Source organism: Limulus polyphemus, unplaced genomic scaffold (genome assembly GCF_000517525.1).
Source record: "Limulus polyphemus unplaced genomic scaffold, Limulus_polyphemus-2.1.2 Scaffold906, whole genome shotgun sequence".
In the NCBI taxonomy this organism is placed as follows: Eukaryota; Metazoa; Arthropoda; class Merostomata; order Xiphosura; family Limulidae; genus Limulus; species Limulus polyphemus.
Window position 1 is genome coordinate 265,560 of NW_013666516.1, and position 17,069 is coordinate 282,628.

At 31.0% G+C, this 17,069-nt stretch overlaps 1 protein-coding gene across 1 annotated transcript; it reads left to right on the plus strand.

Annotated features, from left to right (window-relative positions):
* Nucleotides 1–1,675: 1,675 nt before the first annotated feature.
* Nucleotides 1,676–14,272, plus strand: LOC106461156 (dr1-associated corepressor-like). Its single transcript, XM_013920951.2, has 7 exons — nt 1,676–1,920; nt 3,871–3,943; nt 6,397–6,490; nt 9,343–9,489; nt 10,506–10,614; nt 12,599–12,705; nt 13,701–14,272. Exons 1-7 carry the CDS (start codon nt 1,879–1,881, stop codon nt 13,792–13,794), a joined length of 666 nt encoding a protein of 221 aa, XP_013776405.1. The 5' UTR covers nt 1,676–1,878; the 3' UTR covers nt 13,795–14,272.
* Nucleotides 14,273–17,069: the final 2,797 nt, after the last annotated feature.

Sequence of the window (17,069 nt, forward strand, 5' to 3'; positions counted from 1 at the left end):
GGAAGAAACTCCTAACTCATACCAATTTGTACAAATATCTGACCACCACTTCAAATAGACTCGCCCATCCCTACGCGGCTCATACACATGCATGGCCATAACTAGCTAAAAAGACACCGAGGTCGTGTCCTTATTTATTTATAAATGCAGTATACTTGCATGAATTTTTTTAAAAAATTACCTAAATACATTTGACCAAGTTTTCAAGATATATTATAAATTATGGGAGGATGAAATTTATGACTATCTCAGTTATTACATTAGGTATTATTATAGTAAACCTATCACTGTACTCTTCCCAGTGTATTATTATCTTTTGTTGTGAGGAAACCAAAATTACTTTCAATATTACAAACAAGACTTCACCAAAGACTATGGAAAATTAGTATCTTCTCACAGATTAAAATTGTTTATAGATATCATATATACCAAAACTTTTATTATTATTATGGTAGTTAAATATTCAGTTGAATACTTCAAACTTTTTGTTTGCAGTTACATCTAAATGGTTAAATTATTCTCTCTTTGAATAAAATAAATATTATTATTATTTAAGAAATATGTCCTAATTTTCTTCCGTACCTCCAGAATAATAAATTTTTCTTCCCATTACTTAGATGTCCTGCCATGACACTAATTCTTCAACAACTGAGCATAAACTTTAGTATTGGTTCTAGCAAATAAACAATAGAAATACAGCAACATAGCACTCCTGTGTTTTAATACAGAGGCCTGAGAATTTAAACTTCATTGAAGTTGTTTTTGTTTTAATAACGGATTTTTATATAATTCAGCTACGCAGATTTCGAATATAATATTAATTTCTTTTTCTATCACGTAAGGGTTTTTTTTTACAAATTGGGAAGAAAAAACATTTTTACTTAGATCAAATCAGTATTTCGTTTACCACAATGAACATTTTTTATCATTAGGTTTGTTATGTTTGGATTCTAGAACGAGCGATAAAACTCTCACGTCGCGATTGGTCTAGAGAAATCTATAGACAATGGTTGTCAACATTTTAAGCATAACAAAATGTGACCCGATCTCATTGAAAAGGATTTACATATTTAAAAGTACATATAACGTTTTGTGAATAATCTGTAAGTGATGGAGAAAAATGGACATAATTTTCGGATTCAGCGTACAGGAATTACTATAGAACATGTAAAAATTTCAAGACAATAAAACCATTGCAGGCCTGTGTTATTATTGTTTCAGCGCAACTCCACAGAAAGAACTACTTGCGCCATCTGCCGCGGGTATCGAACCCCAAATTTTAGCATTTAAGCTCTCAAGCTCGCCTAGGGCCGCCGGAGGGGGGTCTTCTGCGACAGACTGAAAAGAACTTATTTAATTAAATAATATTACACGTTTGTCTTCCAATAATTACAAAATATTTTGCGCTGAAAAATATTATGCAAATTAACAGTAGCATAATAACTATGATTGAATGTTGGAAAATGTCGGTTTTATGTACGTTATAAACAAAAATATCACAAACGCCTGTCTATATAAAAATACATATATCGATGTGAGAAAGTATTTGCATGTTTGTCCCAACAAAGTTTATAATGTCTAATTTAATCTAAAAATAAAGATCACATTTTAGTGGCTTACAGTTGCTTAAGATTCTGAAATTTCTATTCAACTCAACTTTTTAACTAGCACAGGTGTGCATTATTTGCGTTAATTTAAAATTTTATTTACATTTTTTGCATATTTAATGTTGGGTAAATTATTTTGGATTGGATAAATGTGTTATCTCATACGTTGATTAGTTCGTTCTGGATGAACTAGTATTTATTATTGTGAAGTTTCGTTCATTTCATATGTTAGGCTAGTTTGCGTGAGAATATTTGTTTCTGAACAAACAAAATGCCGAGCAAAAAGAAGAAGTATAACGCCAGATTTCCTCCTGTAAGTAATTTTTGTTTCACTTTCCTTTCTTGACTGAAAATGATATGAAAGTGCTTTGTCAGTGTCAAAATAAACTATACACATATATTATTAGGCCTAAGGAGTTAACATAATCTAAGTTGTACATTTAGAAAGCTAAATGTATACTTTTTTTTATGATCTACGTTAATTAACCTTATTCTAGGAATATAGAGTTTCAGTAACTTCCTTTGCACTAATGGATCGGATGCTGGATAATTCAACTTCTTGTTCAATACTGTTGCTAATCTGTAAGAAGGAAGAGTGCATCTATTGTACTACTGTTACTAGTGCTAACGGAAATGTCTCAAAAATCTTCAGTAGTGATGAAGAATTTTTAGACGTTACCATTAACATTAGTAAAAGTAGTATTAGTAACACTAATGAGTAATGTATTGGTCTGGCAGCGAGTTCCAGCGTCTTGAAGCCTCACAATTAAATTTTGTTTTATTATACATATAAAAAAAATGTAAATAAATTATTATAAAGTAAGTATCATTTTATTTATAAACTGAATAAACTGTAACAGTCTTGAAAAAATGTTAAATACACTCAAAGTCAAAGAATGCTCGCTATTGACTATTGACACTGACAATATTGTTTTCATAATTAACACTAATTCAGTTTGGTTTAAAAAGTACTCCATTCTTCACTTCTTTTAGTTTTAAGTTATAATTAGATTTCACTAATATTGAACAACTTTGTATATGGTTTCCCAGATACATGATGTTTACTAGAAACTAATTAGCTGCTATTTGTATAGGGCATTTCAGAACCAGTGCAACTTAGTATTTTTCAAAACAGTAACCATTTTATAGATTAATAAATCATTGGATCACATTTCCAGTATACTAGCCTTTTTTGCGTGTGTGTGTCTGTTGACAGTGAACTTAAACAGGTTGTATATGTACCTATTACTGGTACATAATAAGCCATCTCTGTGAAAATATTTACATTTTGATCACTGTGAGTGGTTTTGCAAAAAAAAAAAGTTCAATGGCAAAGAACCTTTTTCAAACTCATTTAAATGTTTAGTCACTATATGGTTAAAAGTTATTTGAATGTAAATGAGCTACTATGTGTCTTTAACTCATGATAATATTAGTAAAAATTAAAAATATTTCATCAAATTCAATAGACATATTCAAGTATTGCTTCTAGAAAAAAATCCCTTTCTTTTGGGATATTAGCACAAAGCTACTTACGGCTGTCTGCACTAGCTGGGAACTAGGGGAATTTGCTGATTCAATTAATTGCTGGGTTCACTAACTGATTATTCTCATATGAGACTTGGATAGTTGAAATAATCAAAAGTAGTAATAATCAGAAACACTAATTTTGATTACTTGATTATTTTCATGTGTCATAGCACTAATTAATTATACTGAACAACCTTGAATTAATCAAAATAATGGAAATATTTTGATTACTTGGATAGTTGTAATAATCTGAACAATAATGACCTGAAACATTAGTTTATTTTTGTGCCATTAATCAATTTAATAATAATAATTTCAATTAAATGTTTATTTTAAATGACACTCGTAGATGTAATTGATGCTTAAAGGAAATCAATTTAATTAATTACCCAGTTCTAGTCAACAATGCCAACTTTTAGACTACTCTTGTTGGATCATGTAGTGGGATTTGACTATCACTCATATAATGGATTCACAGCATGGAAAAGGTGCAGAGCGAATAGATTTTTTTGTTTTGTTTTTTTGGCAGCAACAGGACATGAACCTCAGTTTTAGAATCTTCCATGCTAACCATTTGGTTGCACTTAGCTAAAAATAAAAAATTTGGCAATCTTTCCTAAGGAATTACATAATAATTTTGAAGTTACAGGTTAGCTTTACTCTATCAATACTGCATGTGTGTGTGTGTGTGTTTGTACATCGTAAGGTGTTTCTCTTTCTTGTGTATTTTTAGGCAAGAATAAAGAAAATCATGCAGACTGATGAGGAAGTTGGGAAAGTTGCAGCAGCAGCACCAGTTATTATTTGTATCCTTAAAAACTCCATTTTTTGTTGTTGTCTGACTAGAAAATAATTATATGCTACATTCTTCTGAAACATTTTTGGTACCATGCTTTTCTAGGAGTCAAGGGTTTGGGGGATATGAGTGTAATAATGGGTTCAATATGATTAACAGCCTACCATGGTGAAGCCTGTTTCATTCCTGGTTTATTACACGTCCTTTGGATTGTACATATTCCATAGAAATTACAATCAAAACCTTTTAAGAAAAGCCAACTACTGGTTCAACGTACATGGAGGCTAAAATTACTACTACATATGGAAGTAGTTTTTGGTATTTAAATGCTTCATAGCATAATTACTTATACAGAATTATTTACACATTAAGTAAGCAATCAGTTGAACAAAAGGGTTAATATACTAATTGTCACTAGTAAGATGCTTTTCAATAACTAAAACTCCATGATTTGTTTTTTTTTAACTACTTGGTGTAAAGAAAATAATGTATACACATATATACACAGGTGTGTGTACTTGTGTGTATTGATAAGAACTAGTTAAAGAGAAAGGGGTTGATTTTAGTATTTCATTTTATTTGAACATGATTTTAGAAAAGGGTGTTCTTGCTCTACCAGTTTGTTGGAGGTTATTTTGGCAGAGGAGATCTTCACTTTTTTAGGTGAGAGTATCCTGTTTTTTTCAACATATCTTACTGACAACAAATGAGGGCCATTTGGGCCCTTGCACACCCACTTTTGAGAATAATAAAAATTTAAATCCAACCTTTATTTTTCAGGAAATCATTGTTTCATTCTTAAAACTCTTGTAAAGTGCTGCCCTCCACTATTGCTGATGGCAGCTCGTTCTATCAGTCAATTACCCTGATAATAAAACAAAAAAAAAACATTCTTAAGTGGTGCCTAGCTTGTCTTTTTCCTTATCATAAACTTGTGGTTTCTTATCATTTTATTGTCAGCACAAAAAAATCAGGTCTTTATCCTATTAATTCCCTGGTTAGTCTTGTAGATGCTAGTAAGATCACTCATTACCCTTCTATTACTCTTGGAGGATTAGACTACTGGGATCCTTTGAGACTTTTTCATTTGGTATTTAAGTTATTGATTTGGATAACTTGAACAGTAATTTTCCTAAATTCAATGAGGAAACTGAAATTGTGGGAAGAGCCTATTTTATTGAGAATGCTTTTCTTATCTAAAAAATCATGACTGTCTTATTGATTGGACCAGTGTGTGGAAGTTGAGTTTTAAATTTGAGAAATGTTAAACTGCACACTTGCCTGGCATGGCCTGGTAGTTAAGGCAGTTGACTCGAGATCTGCAGATCATGGGTTTGAACATTGTCACTAAACATGCTCGCTGACAACATGTCAAGTGCAGACAAAATTCCTGTCATGATCACATTGATTTGATAAGAGAGCTTCTTCATGCCCCAGCTGGATGGAGCCTTTATTAATATTATATGCTGTGCATTTGGGGCATGATAATTCAAAGTGGACTTACTACTTGGGAGAAAAAAATACTGTTGCTGTAGAAGAATATAGATTTATGTGTGTTCATTGATAAAACCCATAAACCATCTGAAGTGTTAGGCTGTGATGAAAATAGATTTCTAAGTTGTGTTTTCAGAAATTTTAAATTTAAGAAAAGTTATTGTGGAGAGTACTTTGTTCAGTTGTAATCATACCACTACAAGAACAATGCCTACATGTTTAAAATGGCTGTGAGAGGCATTACAAATAATACTTTGTATGAGCAATGAGGAGATGTTTGGATGTTGAACTTATTTCCTTCACAGTGCAGAACAATTAGGGAAACTTGATTAAGGTGTTAAAATTGTTAGAAATATAAGCAGTATTCAGTCTTCCACTCCTATGGATTGTCTGTTTGAGTGGTGGAACGAAAACATTAGAAATACAAACTTCTAAAAGAGAGTTGATGGAATTACTCTTTAAAGCCTAAATGCAAACTAAATAATCAAAGCACATCCATCTCAATCAACCTGGATACTAGATAAGGCTTGAAGTAGCTTGCGCAAACTGATCTGAAGATGAAAGGTGGAAGGTTTTTTGAAACTATGTCATCTACACTTGAGTTGCATAAGTAGATTGCATAGTCATTAGTGTGTATATATTACTTTTACAAGTATTTCTCTAATAGGCAGTTGCTGCCCATTTCACAGTCAATTCAGATGTAAACTTTTTATTTTATTTTCAGTTAGAATGATAAACTTGGGGAATGTTTTGATGATGTAATTTGTAGTGCTAGCTTTAATTATCTTATTATTTTTGTTGTTGTTGGATAAGTGTTTGGATACAACAGAGATTAAGTTAAAGTTGTATTTAATAATAATAAAAGTTTTTAGTATATTTCTCAGTTTAAGGGTGACCTTGTTAGGCTGATGGCCTTCTATCACTGTGCCTTTTCTTATGTTTTAATTTTCTTGAACTTAATGTTGTTAGCAAGGGCATTAGAACTGTTTGTGGAATCTCTTGTCAAACGAACCAGTGATATTACACGGTCCAGGAATGCTAAGACTCTCACCACCTCACATTTGTAAGTAGCTTCAAGTAGTTTATTTTTGTAACTGAATAATTCAGCATGAATTATAATCATTAAAAATTCTTATTTATTTATTTTCACTGATATAAATAATTTATTATCTCGTTAGATATAATTTCATAACAGATAGTTGTACCTGTAGCCAGGACCTTTTGCACTTTGATGCTTTTAGTACTACAAGTTATGGAGTTTCATAAAAGTGTCTTTTTATATTTAGTTGTAATGACAGAAAAAATTTGACAAGTTAAATTTCAACATAAAATATTTTATTGTGAAAGCATCCTTGGGCTCTGCATAATTTCTTTTAATACTACGTGCATGAAAATATTATCATAACTTGCAATTTAAGAACAACTGATCTATTGGTCCATATAGGCTGTCCTATCCACTAAATTATCATTTAAATATTTATCAACCCTTCCATTAAAATTACTGCATCCACCATATCTCAAAGTAAACTATTCCAAAAGCCAACCACCCTGTTAAAAAAAGCAAATATAATAATAACAAAAACTTAAATCTTATGAAGACATGTAGGGATCAATATATACGTAACCTAGCTAGCTATAGTAATAAAGCAGTTTTTGATGCTACAAAAAAAGTATTGAAACAGGAGTCAAAACTACAAAAATTGAGTTACTTAAAATTTAAAAATTTTAATCGATACTTTGATAAATCATTAATTATGTTGGTCTGAGCCAAAGTAGGGATAATTTTTTTTTAAATTTTAAGTAACTCAGTTTTTGAGTTTTGACTTTCTGGTTTCAATACGTTTTTAGAATTAAAAACCAGATTCGATTTTATTATTCATGAGGATTTCTACCAACCTACCCTCAAATATCATTATATGCCCAAAGCAGCACATCATCTGTTTTAATTATTTACTATATATATATGTATATATACACACACACACACACACACACACACACACACACACACACACACACACACACACACACACACACACACACAAATATATACACATGCTAGTATCCTTTTCGGTAGAAGAAAGAAATCATTGGGATTCCAGATGGAAGAGTTCTGTGAAAAAATTAGGGCAATAAGGTTTGTCATTTTTTCTGTACATCAGGCAGTTTTATATGTACAATAAACTTTAGTTTTGCTCTGACAATGCTATGATATAGTCATTGTTAATGTTCAGACATTTTAAAGGTGGCTTTTAAACAGGCGATTTGTAGCCATCATTTTGTTTCATCACAACCCCTACTATTAATTACTGCCATACTTAATTATAAAATGTCTTGGCTGAAGATGATTTCTACCTTCTAAAGATTTATATTTGTGTCCCTTAGTTCTAAACTTATCACCATTAAGTACAAAAAAAGATGATACACAAACACTACTCATTCTCTTAACAATGTTAAACACCTCAATCAGATCTTCACTGACTCTTCTTTTTTCAAGAGAAAACAATTTCAGAGATCTTAATCTGTCGTCATCATATCACAGCCTTTCCATTGCGGATATCATCCTAATAGCTCTTTTTTGAATCCTTTTGAACAATTCAATCTCCTTCCTAAGGTAAGGAGCCCAAGACTGAATGAACACAACACCCAAATAAGTGGTTGTTCAAGATTACACCACTTGTTTCATCTGTTTGTGTGATTAATTACCAGAAGTAAAATTGTTTGTTATAATTCCTGAAACAGCACAAAATATTTATTATGTATCTTGATATTCTCCTGTTAAGAACTGTTTAAGGAAGAAAGGTCTTAAACAGTATTTTTCACAGAAGGTTTTGTGTGAATTGTATTTGAGTTATTGTTGTTTAGACTTGCAAATAACAAGTTATGCTAGATAACTGTTAAGCTTTCTTACAGTTAATGGCACCAGCTAAGTTTAAAACAACCTTTTTTTTACACCATTATTTACTAATGTCTGTTTTAATGCCATTAAATATCAAATACTCTGAGGAACTCTGAAATTTAAAGTGAGTTGATAATATGATTGAACAAAACCTAAATCCAGCACATTTTCTTAAACTTATTCACATATAGTAGCAGAATATATGCACTAAAATTTTAACATCTTACTGTATTTCAGATGCAAACAGTATTATCTGAATATTAATTTCATTTATGTAATTTTTTTATCAAAAGATGTGTGTGTGTGTGTGTCACTTTAGCTTACATTTGTAGTGCATTGAGTAAAAATTAAATAAAATTTGTCAATATGACTTGATCATTGTATCTTTATTTCCAGACTAGAACTCTCCTTTTTTATGTATTCATTAGTAATTTTCTGATATGAACCTATATCATTCTTAGTTTCTTACAGGTTCTGATGTTTGTGCATGTGTAGTCTCACAGCTCTTTATATTAGATTTGTGAACATGAGATTGTTTACCATCATATAGCACATTGTTATTGACAGATACTCAGTCTTTATCATAAATGGTGTAATCAGTCAGCCCTATTACAAGACTTGATGTGTATTAAGTTTTGATTGCTAAACAAAATGTTAAATAAGCTGGATGAAATGACCAATTCAAGTTTATAGTAACTAGCATAATAGACTAGGTTTTTCTAGGTTTAACAAAAATTCTGTGATAAACTCTTCTTTAATTTTAACCTAATCTATTGTATTGGGATTCCACATGGCAAAATAAAGTACTGAGACATAAAATATGTATTTAGTTCACTGTTTATATGTATTTGATGTACTAACTAGTAACATTACAGGGTGTATCAGTTTTTCTTACTTGAAATGTTTGAATTTATTGTTTCATTAAAACCTATGGATTTTGGATATGCTTGAATCTGCTTTGTTGTGCTTAATGTTTATCAAAAGGTTAAGAAAATAGAACATTTTCTTTCTTGCAGAAAGGCCTGCATTATAGCTGACCCACAACTTCACTTTCTGAAAGATTTAGTAGCTTCTGTACCTGATGTTCAAATAGAAGAAGAAATGGCTACAAGTGGTGGTATTGAGCCTCATCCTTCAGGTCCTTACCCAGCTGGATATCCAGGGTACTTAGTAGAGAAAGTGATGAAACATATTTTGTTAATCAGTGTAAAGTTTAATGTTAGATCTGATTAATTATTTATATTACGTGTGATCATATAAGATGTACGTAGTCCCTCAGTACTTGTTTTAATTGTATACAGAATGTTTAAACCTTCAGGTTTCATAGGGTGCATGTCTTTTGTATTGAATATATAGAGCATTCACACTATTGCAGCAAAATAGAGCCACATTTTTGGTATTAATCCATAAAGAATAACCTTACCAAGTTTTGAAAGGCTATTGTCACATGATATATAAACCATCTACAATATTTCAATGTATAGTTCATTATAATATTTGAAAAATTTCTAAACACGTTACTAGATTTGAAACCTGTTTTAACTGTTATAACATTTGTACTTTTAGTTATGGTGTGAATGCCTTTTCAAAGCTGGTGAAGCATGATTATAAATAATTATTCTTGTCGTAAGACATTATTATTACTAGGCCTATTATATTTTTAACATTACATTCTTTATCTAGTCCCTTACAGATTTTCACAAACTAAAAGAGTGTATAATGATGTTATTTCAACCATTCTGTGTTTGCCATATCCATTGCCTGCTTGGAAAAGGAATTTACACCATAACAATTGTTGTTGTAACAAATGGCTTATGTAAATAGTGTTCTAACTGTTACTATGTTTGTTGTATCACGGTCAGCTTGAAGAGTTCTGGAGAGCAAAATTTGTCATTGGCAATGAATAGGGTGTATGTAGTGTGGTTGAACTACTATTGTAATATACTCTTCTGATTCTTGAAAATCCCTAATTTAGGACAAGATAAAGAATGTTGTGTTTAAAAAAATATAATAGGACTAATAAAAATGTCTTATAAAAGAAATATTAATTTGTACTTTTTCATATAAACAGTTGGTTTTCCATGAATGAACACCTGAACAATGTGGTGTATGGTATATACTTCTTGCTTATGTCTGTGAATATCTTATAGCTATTGACCATTCAGTTGTACTTTTGTAGAGGTCGACCAAGAAATAGGCCTACTGGAGAGGACAGTGCAGGACCAAGTCAATCAACAGCAGAGGACTCTGAAACAGCTAGTGATGAAGAGCTCAAAAATGATGATGAAGTAGGATACTTTTCTATTCTTGTTTTCTTAAATATTAAGGTATCTTGTAGATAAAAGAGAAAATGTAAGACTTATGTGGTTATTAATAGAAGTGTAGAAAAATATATTTTAGTATATTAAGTTCATCCTGTTTATCTACATTAGGCAAATTTAATCATTATTACTCTCAGAATAACTTGAAGGCTGTATTGTGATACACTTCATATTTTGGGAACACCCTAATGAGTTTGGTTTTTGTTAAGGATATTAATACTGTTTCAGAAGGGGGAGTTGACCCTTCATATTTCAGCAAAAATATAATGTAATGTAGGTTGAGAGTTAATTACAGTCGTTACAGTTTAAATAATTGATAATTTCAACCTTTCTTAACTAATTCAGGATATATCTATAGTAAGTTAGTTTGTTAAAACTTTTCTGTATATATTATGCTCATGTTCATGACACCCTTGTAGACCAGGTGTTGAAAGGTTAGATATGAAAATGATTATTGTATGAAATCTTGTACCAGTTTGATCCTGATTCTATTCCCTGTGGGGGGTGGGTGGAGATAAGCCCATCACAAGGGGTGATACAGATGCTTGGACAAGTTGGATTGGGGTTCTCTCCTTTGATTATATCATTTGGAATAGTTGTCATTGATATAGGTAATTTGTGGAGTATAGAATACTTTAATAGGACCTTTTTTGTTTACTTTTAAAGTGTAGTATAACATTATTCTTCCTGTCCTTAACTGGGGTAGATTTTAAGAAAGCCACTCTCATCCTAATAACCACTGAGACATCATATCAGAATAAGAAGCTGACCTGTTTTTTATTAAACATTACACTTTTGTGAATAAAGATTTAATTTATTTGTTTTCTTTTGCTGTTCCTGTTAACTTTGTTCTCTACATAACATTTCCTGAACCTGCATGTTTGTATAAACTTGTGGCTATCTTTTAGATGTCAGTTCAATGTACTTAAATACAACACATCTTTCAAGATACATTGCTTCTTATTGCAAAAGTTTTTGCTTGATTACAGAAGTTCTCTTAGAAATACCTTACAGTTTTTATACAATTACAGGAACTATTAGACTGACCTTCTACCAAAGAAAGAACATTAATTATAATTCCAAATTTACTACATGTTTGTACGTGAAATGTGGCAGACGTTTAGTAAAATGTACAAGTCTGTTGTACACCAAAAATCAGTTATGTTACTAAAAGAAGTTACTTGACAATACTTTCGAAGTATTTAAAGTATCGATGTGAATTTTGTTGTTGTTATTTTGTGCATGAAAAAACTATTTGTAGTGCTGTGTGTGTGTGTGTATTGCTTGAACTTTATTTTATCAAGCTCTGTGTTATTAACTTTTATAAAGACGTGGTGCAACATACATCTTCAACCAATGCTGCAATGGTTAGAATTAAGCTGGAGAAAAATGTTACAACCCCTTTTTTTGAAGAAAGATATTCATATAGGGAGAATATTGAAACACTTATTAAAGAATCAAAAAACACAACACTTGAAAGACATCAGCCTTAGTGTTTTCTATTGAAGCAAATAGTAAAGTTTGAATATTGCATTTGCTTGACCTGAAATGCATATCTATAGTTTGTATCAGTATCCTTGTAATATTGTATATGGTGTTTAATCTTCTCTACCATGAACTGTCACTAAATTGGCAATGTATGGTAAAATGACATAGAATATGTTGAATGGCACTCTGTAAAAGGCTGTGACATACATACTGTGACTCCTAATCATGGACGTAGGCTTAAAGAAACTTTTAATGTTGTTAAAGATTACGGTATAACTTACAACAACTACTATCACTTACTGAAAATCTACCTCCTATGTGTAATAGATTAATAACTAAGTGGATATTTTTATATTTTCACCAAGTGTATCAGTAGAATGAGAGATGGGATGCAGTATATTAATTTATAAAGTACTTTTCTTTATTATTCATCATCAAAATTTCTCTGCTGTACTCTTCTAAGGATTCTGAAGATGCAAGTAGTGAAAACACTTTTGATAACCAGAGGATGGTACCTATCCGCAGGAAGTCTGTAATAACCCAATCCGAAAGTTATGGGGTTAACAATCTGTGAGTCATTATCTTGTTTTATTTCATAACTAGAAAATTTTAACAACTTTTGAGAGTAAAATTTAATTAGTTCTCATAAACTAGCAAAATAACGTAAGTCTCTTCTAGATCATGGCCACGTGGTTAGGGTGCTCATCTCTCAATCTGAGGGTTGCTGGTTTGAATTCCCATTCCACCAAACATCTTGCCCTTTCATCTGTGGGGGTGTTATAATGTGATGGACAATCCCACTATTTGTTGGTGATAGAGTTGGCAGTAGGTGGTGATGACTAGCTGCTTTCCCTCTAGTCTTTCACTGCTAAATTAGGGAAGGCTAGTGCAGATAGCCCTCGTGTAGCTTTGCACAAAATTCAAACCAAACTCCTCTGAATCATGCACTGCCTAATCTGTTAATATAAGTTCAAACAGCATCCATTTAGAATAACTTGCAACATTTGCCAATGTATGTATGATAAACGGTAAGTTATAAACATGCACTTTGTATTTCTAGAAAGCCATAAGACATAGTCAGGTGTAGAAAGCAAAGACTTCTATTTGCAGATTTTTGGCACTTTAAGAATTGTTTTATATCTTTGAAATGATAGCAAAAAAAAAAGAAATTACAGAACACAGGTATGAAACTTTAAACATATTGTATTAACACAAAAGTACATCATGCATTGTTAGACTTCTTGATCTTTAACATAATTGTACAATTTGACAAGGTTTATATGTCATGTACATGAAATGGTAAGATAAGGACTTTGTATTTCCTTTAAGTGTGATGTAACATGTATATAGGTGTGTTTAATAAGTAGTCTGTCCATTGTAATATACATTTGTTTGCTTGGTGTAACTTTTAGAAAACCTGAGAATTAGGAAGTTTTATATGTTGCATTTCAGAATAATTTTTATATAAAAGAACTTAAATGTAATTCTGGATAAAAAATTAAACACTGTATTTCAAGAATATGATCTTTGCAGACATCTAATTTAAGGTTTGGTTTCTCTCTTAGAAATACTGCCCCACGACTAAGTGGTCCTGCGTTGGTACCGACATGCACGTATAACACCAACACAAGCACAGAAGAAGATGATTATGACTCCTGAAGAAGAAATGTGTAATAAATGTATAGTACATCTTTGTATGAGTGTTAAAAGTGAAATATGTCAAACAAAATAATGAGCTGTTCGTTGAAAGAAAGAAAAAAACGACAGCATCTTGACACCAGGTGTCACACAAATGAGAAGTTTGTTCTGTTGCTGTCGGTGATTAAAACTGTTAGGAAACCAATAGTCTAGGGCATCCAAATTGTTGAATTTTAATTTTTATGAAAAGATCACTTGATGATGAGTCAAGACACTTTTTAGTAATTTTTCAAAAATATGTTTATCTTTTTTTTTCTTGTGTTACTGATGAATTAATTCTGTTTCTTTTTCCAAACACATCTTAAATAAAATAGAATGACTTGCTTATTTTTGGGATTTATGGATTTTTAAAGCTCTTTCTAAGATTAAGATTATTAAATAAAACTCCTCAGGTTTGACAAGTTTTTTTGTTTTTTTTTCAGATTTATGTTTAAAAAATAGTGTTAGTATGTAATTTTGTTTGCTCAGTTGTTTCCTTGGTGACATAAAGATGTTTTATTACTTATCTGTTTAAACATAACCACTAAGTGGTAAAACAGTTTAGAGTACTTTTCAGGCATTCATAAGCTTTTGGTAACCATAAAAGCAAATAATGTAAAAACCATTAAAAAAATTTACTTTAAAATTCTGAGCAACATGAGCATTAGTTTTAAAATTAATTATTTTACACATTCATTTTTTCTTCAGTTAAATTTTCTATATACTGCCTATAGTATCAAATGATAAAATCTATAAGATGACCATTTGTCTGAAAAGTATAAATATGTTAGCTTAAGTTTCTGCATAATATTGGTTTAATTTCTCTTTTAATGTAAATTCAGTAAAGAGAGTATTTTATATTACATTTTTTAAGCAGAAAAAAAGGGTTGTGTTGGTTATTGAATGGATAGTTTTTACAGAAAATTAAAACCATAGGGACATATCAGATAATGCCCTTCATAAGTCTTTTGTCCTAAGACAGCAGTCTCATTGTTAAACAATATAAGACCAAGTGTATGTAGTAATAGAAAGTAATGTGTTTTTTAATATCTTCTGTTGTTTTATATATATATATATATATATTTTGTGGGGTTTTTATAAAGAGAAAAGGTACAGACAGGTTTATGAATTGCAACTCTGAACATCTTGTTTAACATTGATTTATATTCAAAATTTGTTTTTTTTAACATAGAGCTTACCAATTTTTGTCAGACATAGAATTTATGTTTCTGGCTATAGGAAGGGTCCAAAGCTCAGGCCCAGAAAGCCATTAATTGTAGTGAGACTGTTGGTAAGTGTTTGGACTGCCGGTGCTTCATTTTTCAGAGAGTGTTTCTCTCTTGCATGCACTTTTTTAGAAACTGAGAACACAAACTAGTTTAAAACTGAAAAATGTTTTCTAATATTTTGCTACAGTTTTTCTTTTATTTGAAGCTCTGTAAAATAGATTTAACGCTCTGACTTTGTGAGCCAATTCCTTACAACACCATGTTGTTTATCAGAAAGATCTGAAAATAAAAAACTTGTACATAACACATGTTGCATGATGATATATTGCCTACTTCACATAGAAGAGTGTGTTTTAGTGTCACTTTCAAGTCAGTGACTCGTGAAATAAGAGTACTGCTAAGATGTGGGGTGTAGCCAGATTTTTTTAATGTTTGTTTGTATGTGTGTGTGTGTGTGTGTGTATTACTATTCATTGATTGGTATCTCCAGTTAAACTTGAAAAATGAAATTCTTGCCAGTGTTATCACTATCATGTTGAATTAATTATTTCACCATGTCTGTAGTTAAAGTATTATTACTATTTACAGTTAAACCTTTATAATATATTACATTGTATTTGAGTTAAATATATTAAATATAAAGTGATTAATTTAGTGACTGCAAGAATTATGAAACTACAAAAGTTTAGAGGAAGTACACAAGTTATGCATTGAAACGTTAATTAGGTTTATGTTTCAAACGTGGCGATTCACAAAACTAATTGAAGAGTTAAAAGGTGAGATCATGATGTACTTGTGTATGGAAAACATTTGCAGAGAAGATAGTGGTTGAATGTGTAAAATAAGGTTTTCAGTTTAGTAGTAGTAAACTTACTGGCTTAATAAACAAAAATGTGTGTGTTAAATATTTGAAATTGCTTGATGAAACATCATTAAGTAACCTTCTTAATAAAAAGATGCTAATATAATGCATTTCATCTGCTTAAAATTTGTGGCTGCATCATACAGAGGTGACTAAAATAGTCTATAATGCTAAAGGTGACAAAGTATGATTTTCAAAACTATTATTATCAATCTTATTGTCATGTTTCTGTGGACCTAAGAATGACATAATTACTGTAATCGTGCTTGGCTCTGTAGGTTTAAGTACGCTTTTAAGTTAAATGAATTTTATTTTCATACGTGTACATCCATTCCATACAGTTTTAAGTCAAATCAGAAGATTGTCCCAAGTTCTGTTACAACTGGAAAGTAACTAATAGGTGAGCTTCAGATGTGAGGATGGAGTTCTATATATGTACGTAACTGACCCCACCCCTCCAGTGGATGGGTCAGCAGTAATCTGGGTTGATTCCCTGTGATGGACAGAATGCAGATAGCAAACAAGCCATGTAATTTTATTCTGTTTCAAGTGACTTATGTAACTTGAAGACAGGATACCCAAACTTCGATTTATAAATACTTAATGACTATTGAACTGTTACAAATGTGTGCTTACAAAAATCACTAGATCATTTATCAAAATCAGGTTTAACAGTAGACAAATATGCTACTGATAGAGATTAAAAAACAGTTTTTATGGATTCCAGTGTTGCCCAATTACACTCCAATACTTTCTCTACTGTGGGTGCTGCACAATGAAATTCAACTGCCCATTATCAAAAACAAAATAATGATACATTAAGGTGCGAGATGCACAATACTTAAATGCAACAAGTAAAGCGACTTAAATACCAGTCAGGTTTTTGTAGAACAAGTTTTGGATACACAAAGAAATAAGCAACCTTTTATTGGAAACTGATGAAGATAATTTGGCCAGATCCTTAACCATATTATAAGGTTTAATTGCACTTTATAAGAAAAACTAGTTGAGTTGCACAGTGAAAACTTAGATTTGAAATGTATAGATCAGTATTTTTTTCAGCAAATTATTCAGTAAGTAGATAAAAGCTGTGATGCGAGAAATAAAAAAGCATTTAATCAAACAAAGCTTTATTTGAAATTAGATCGTGTTTGAGCTTGTCTTGT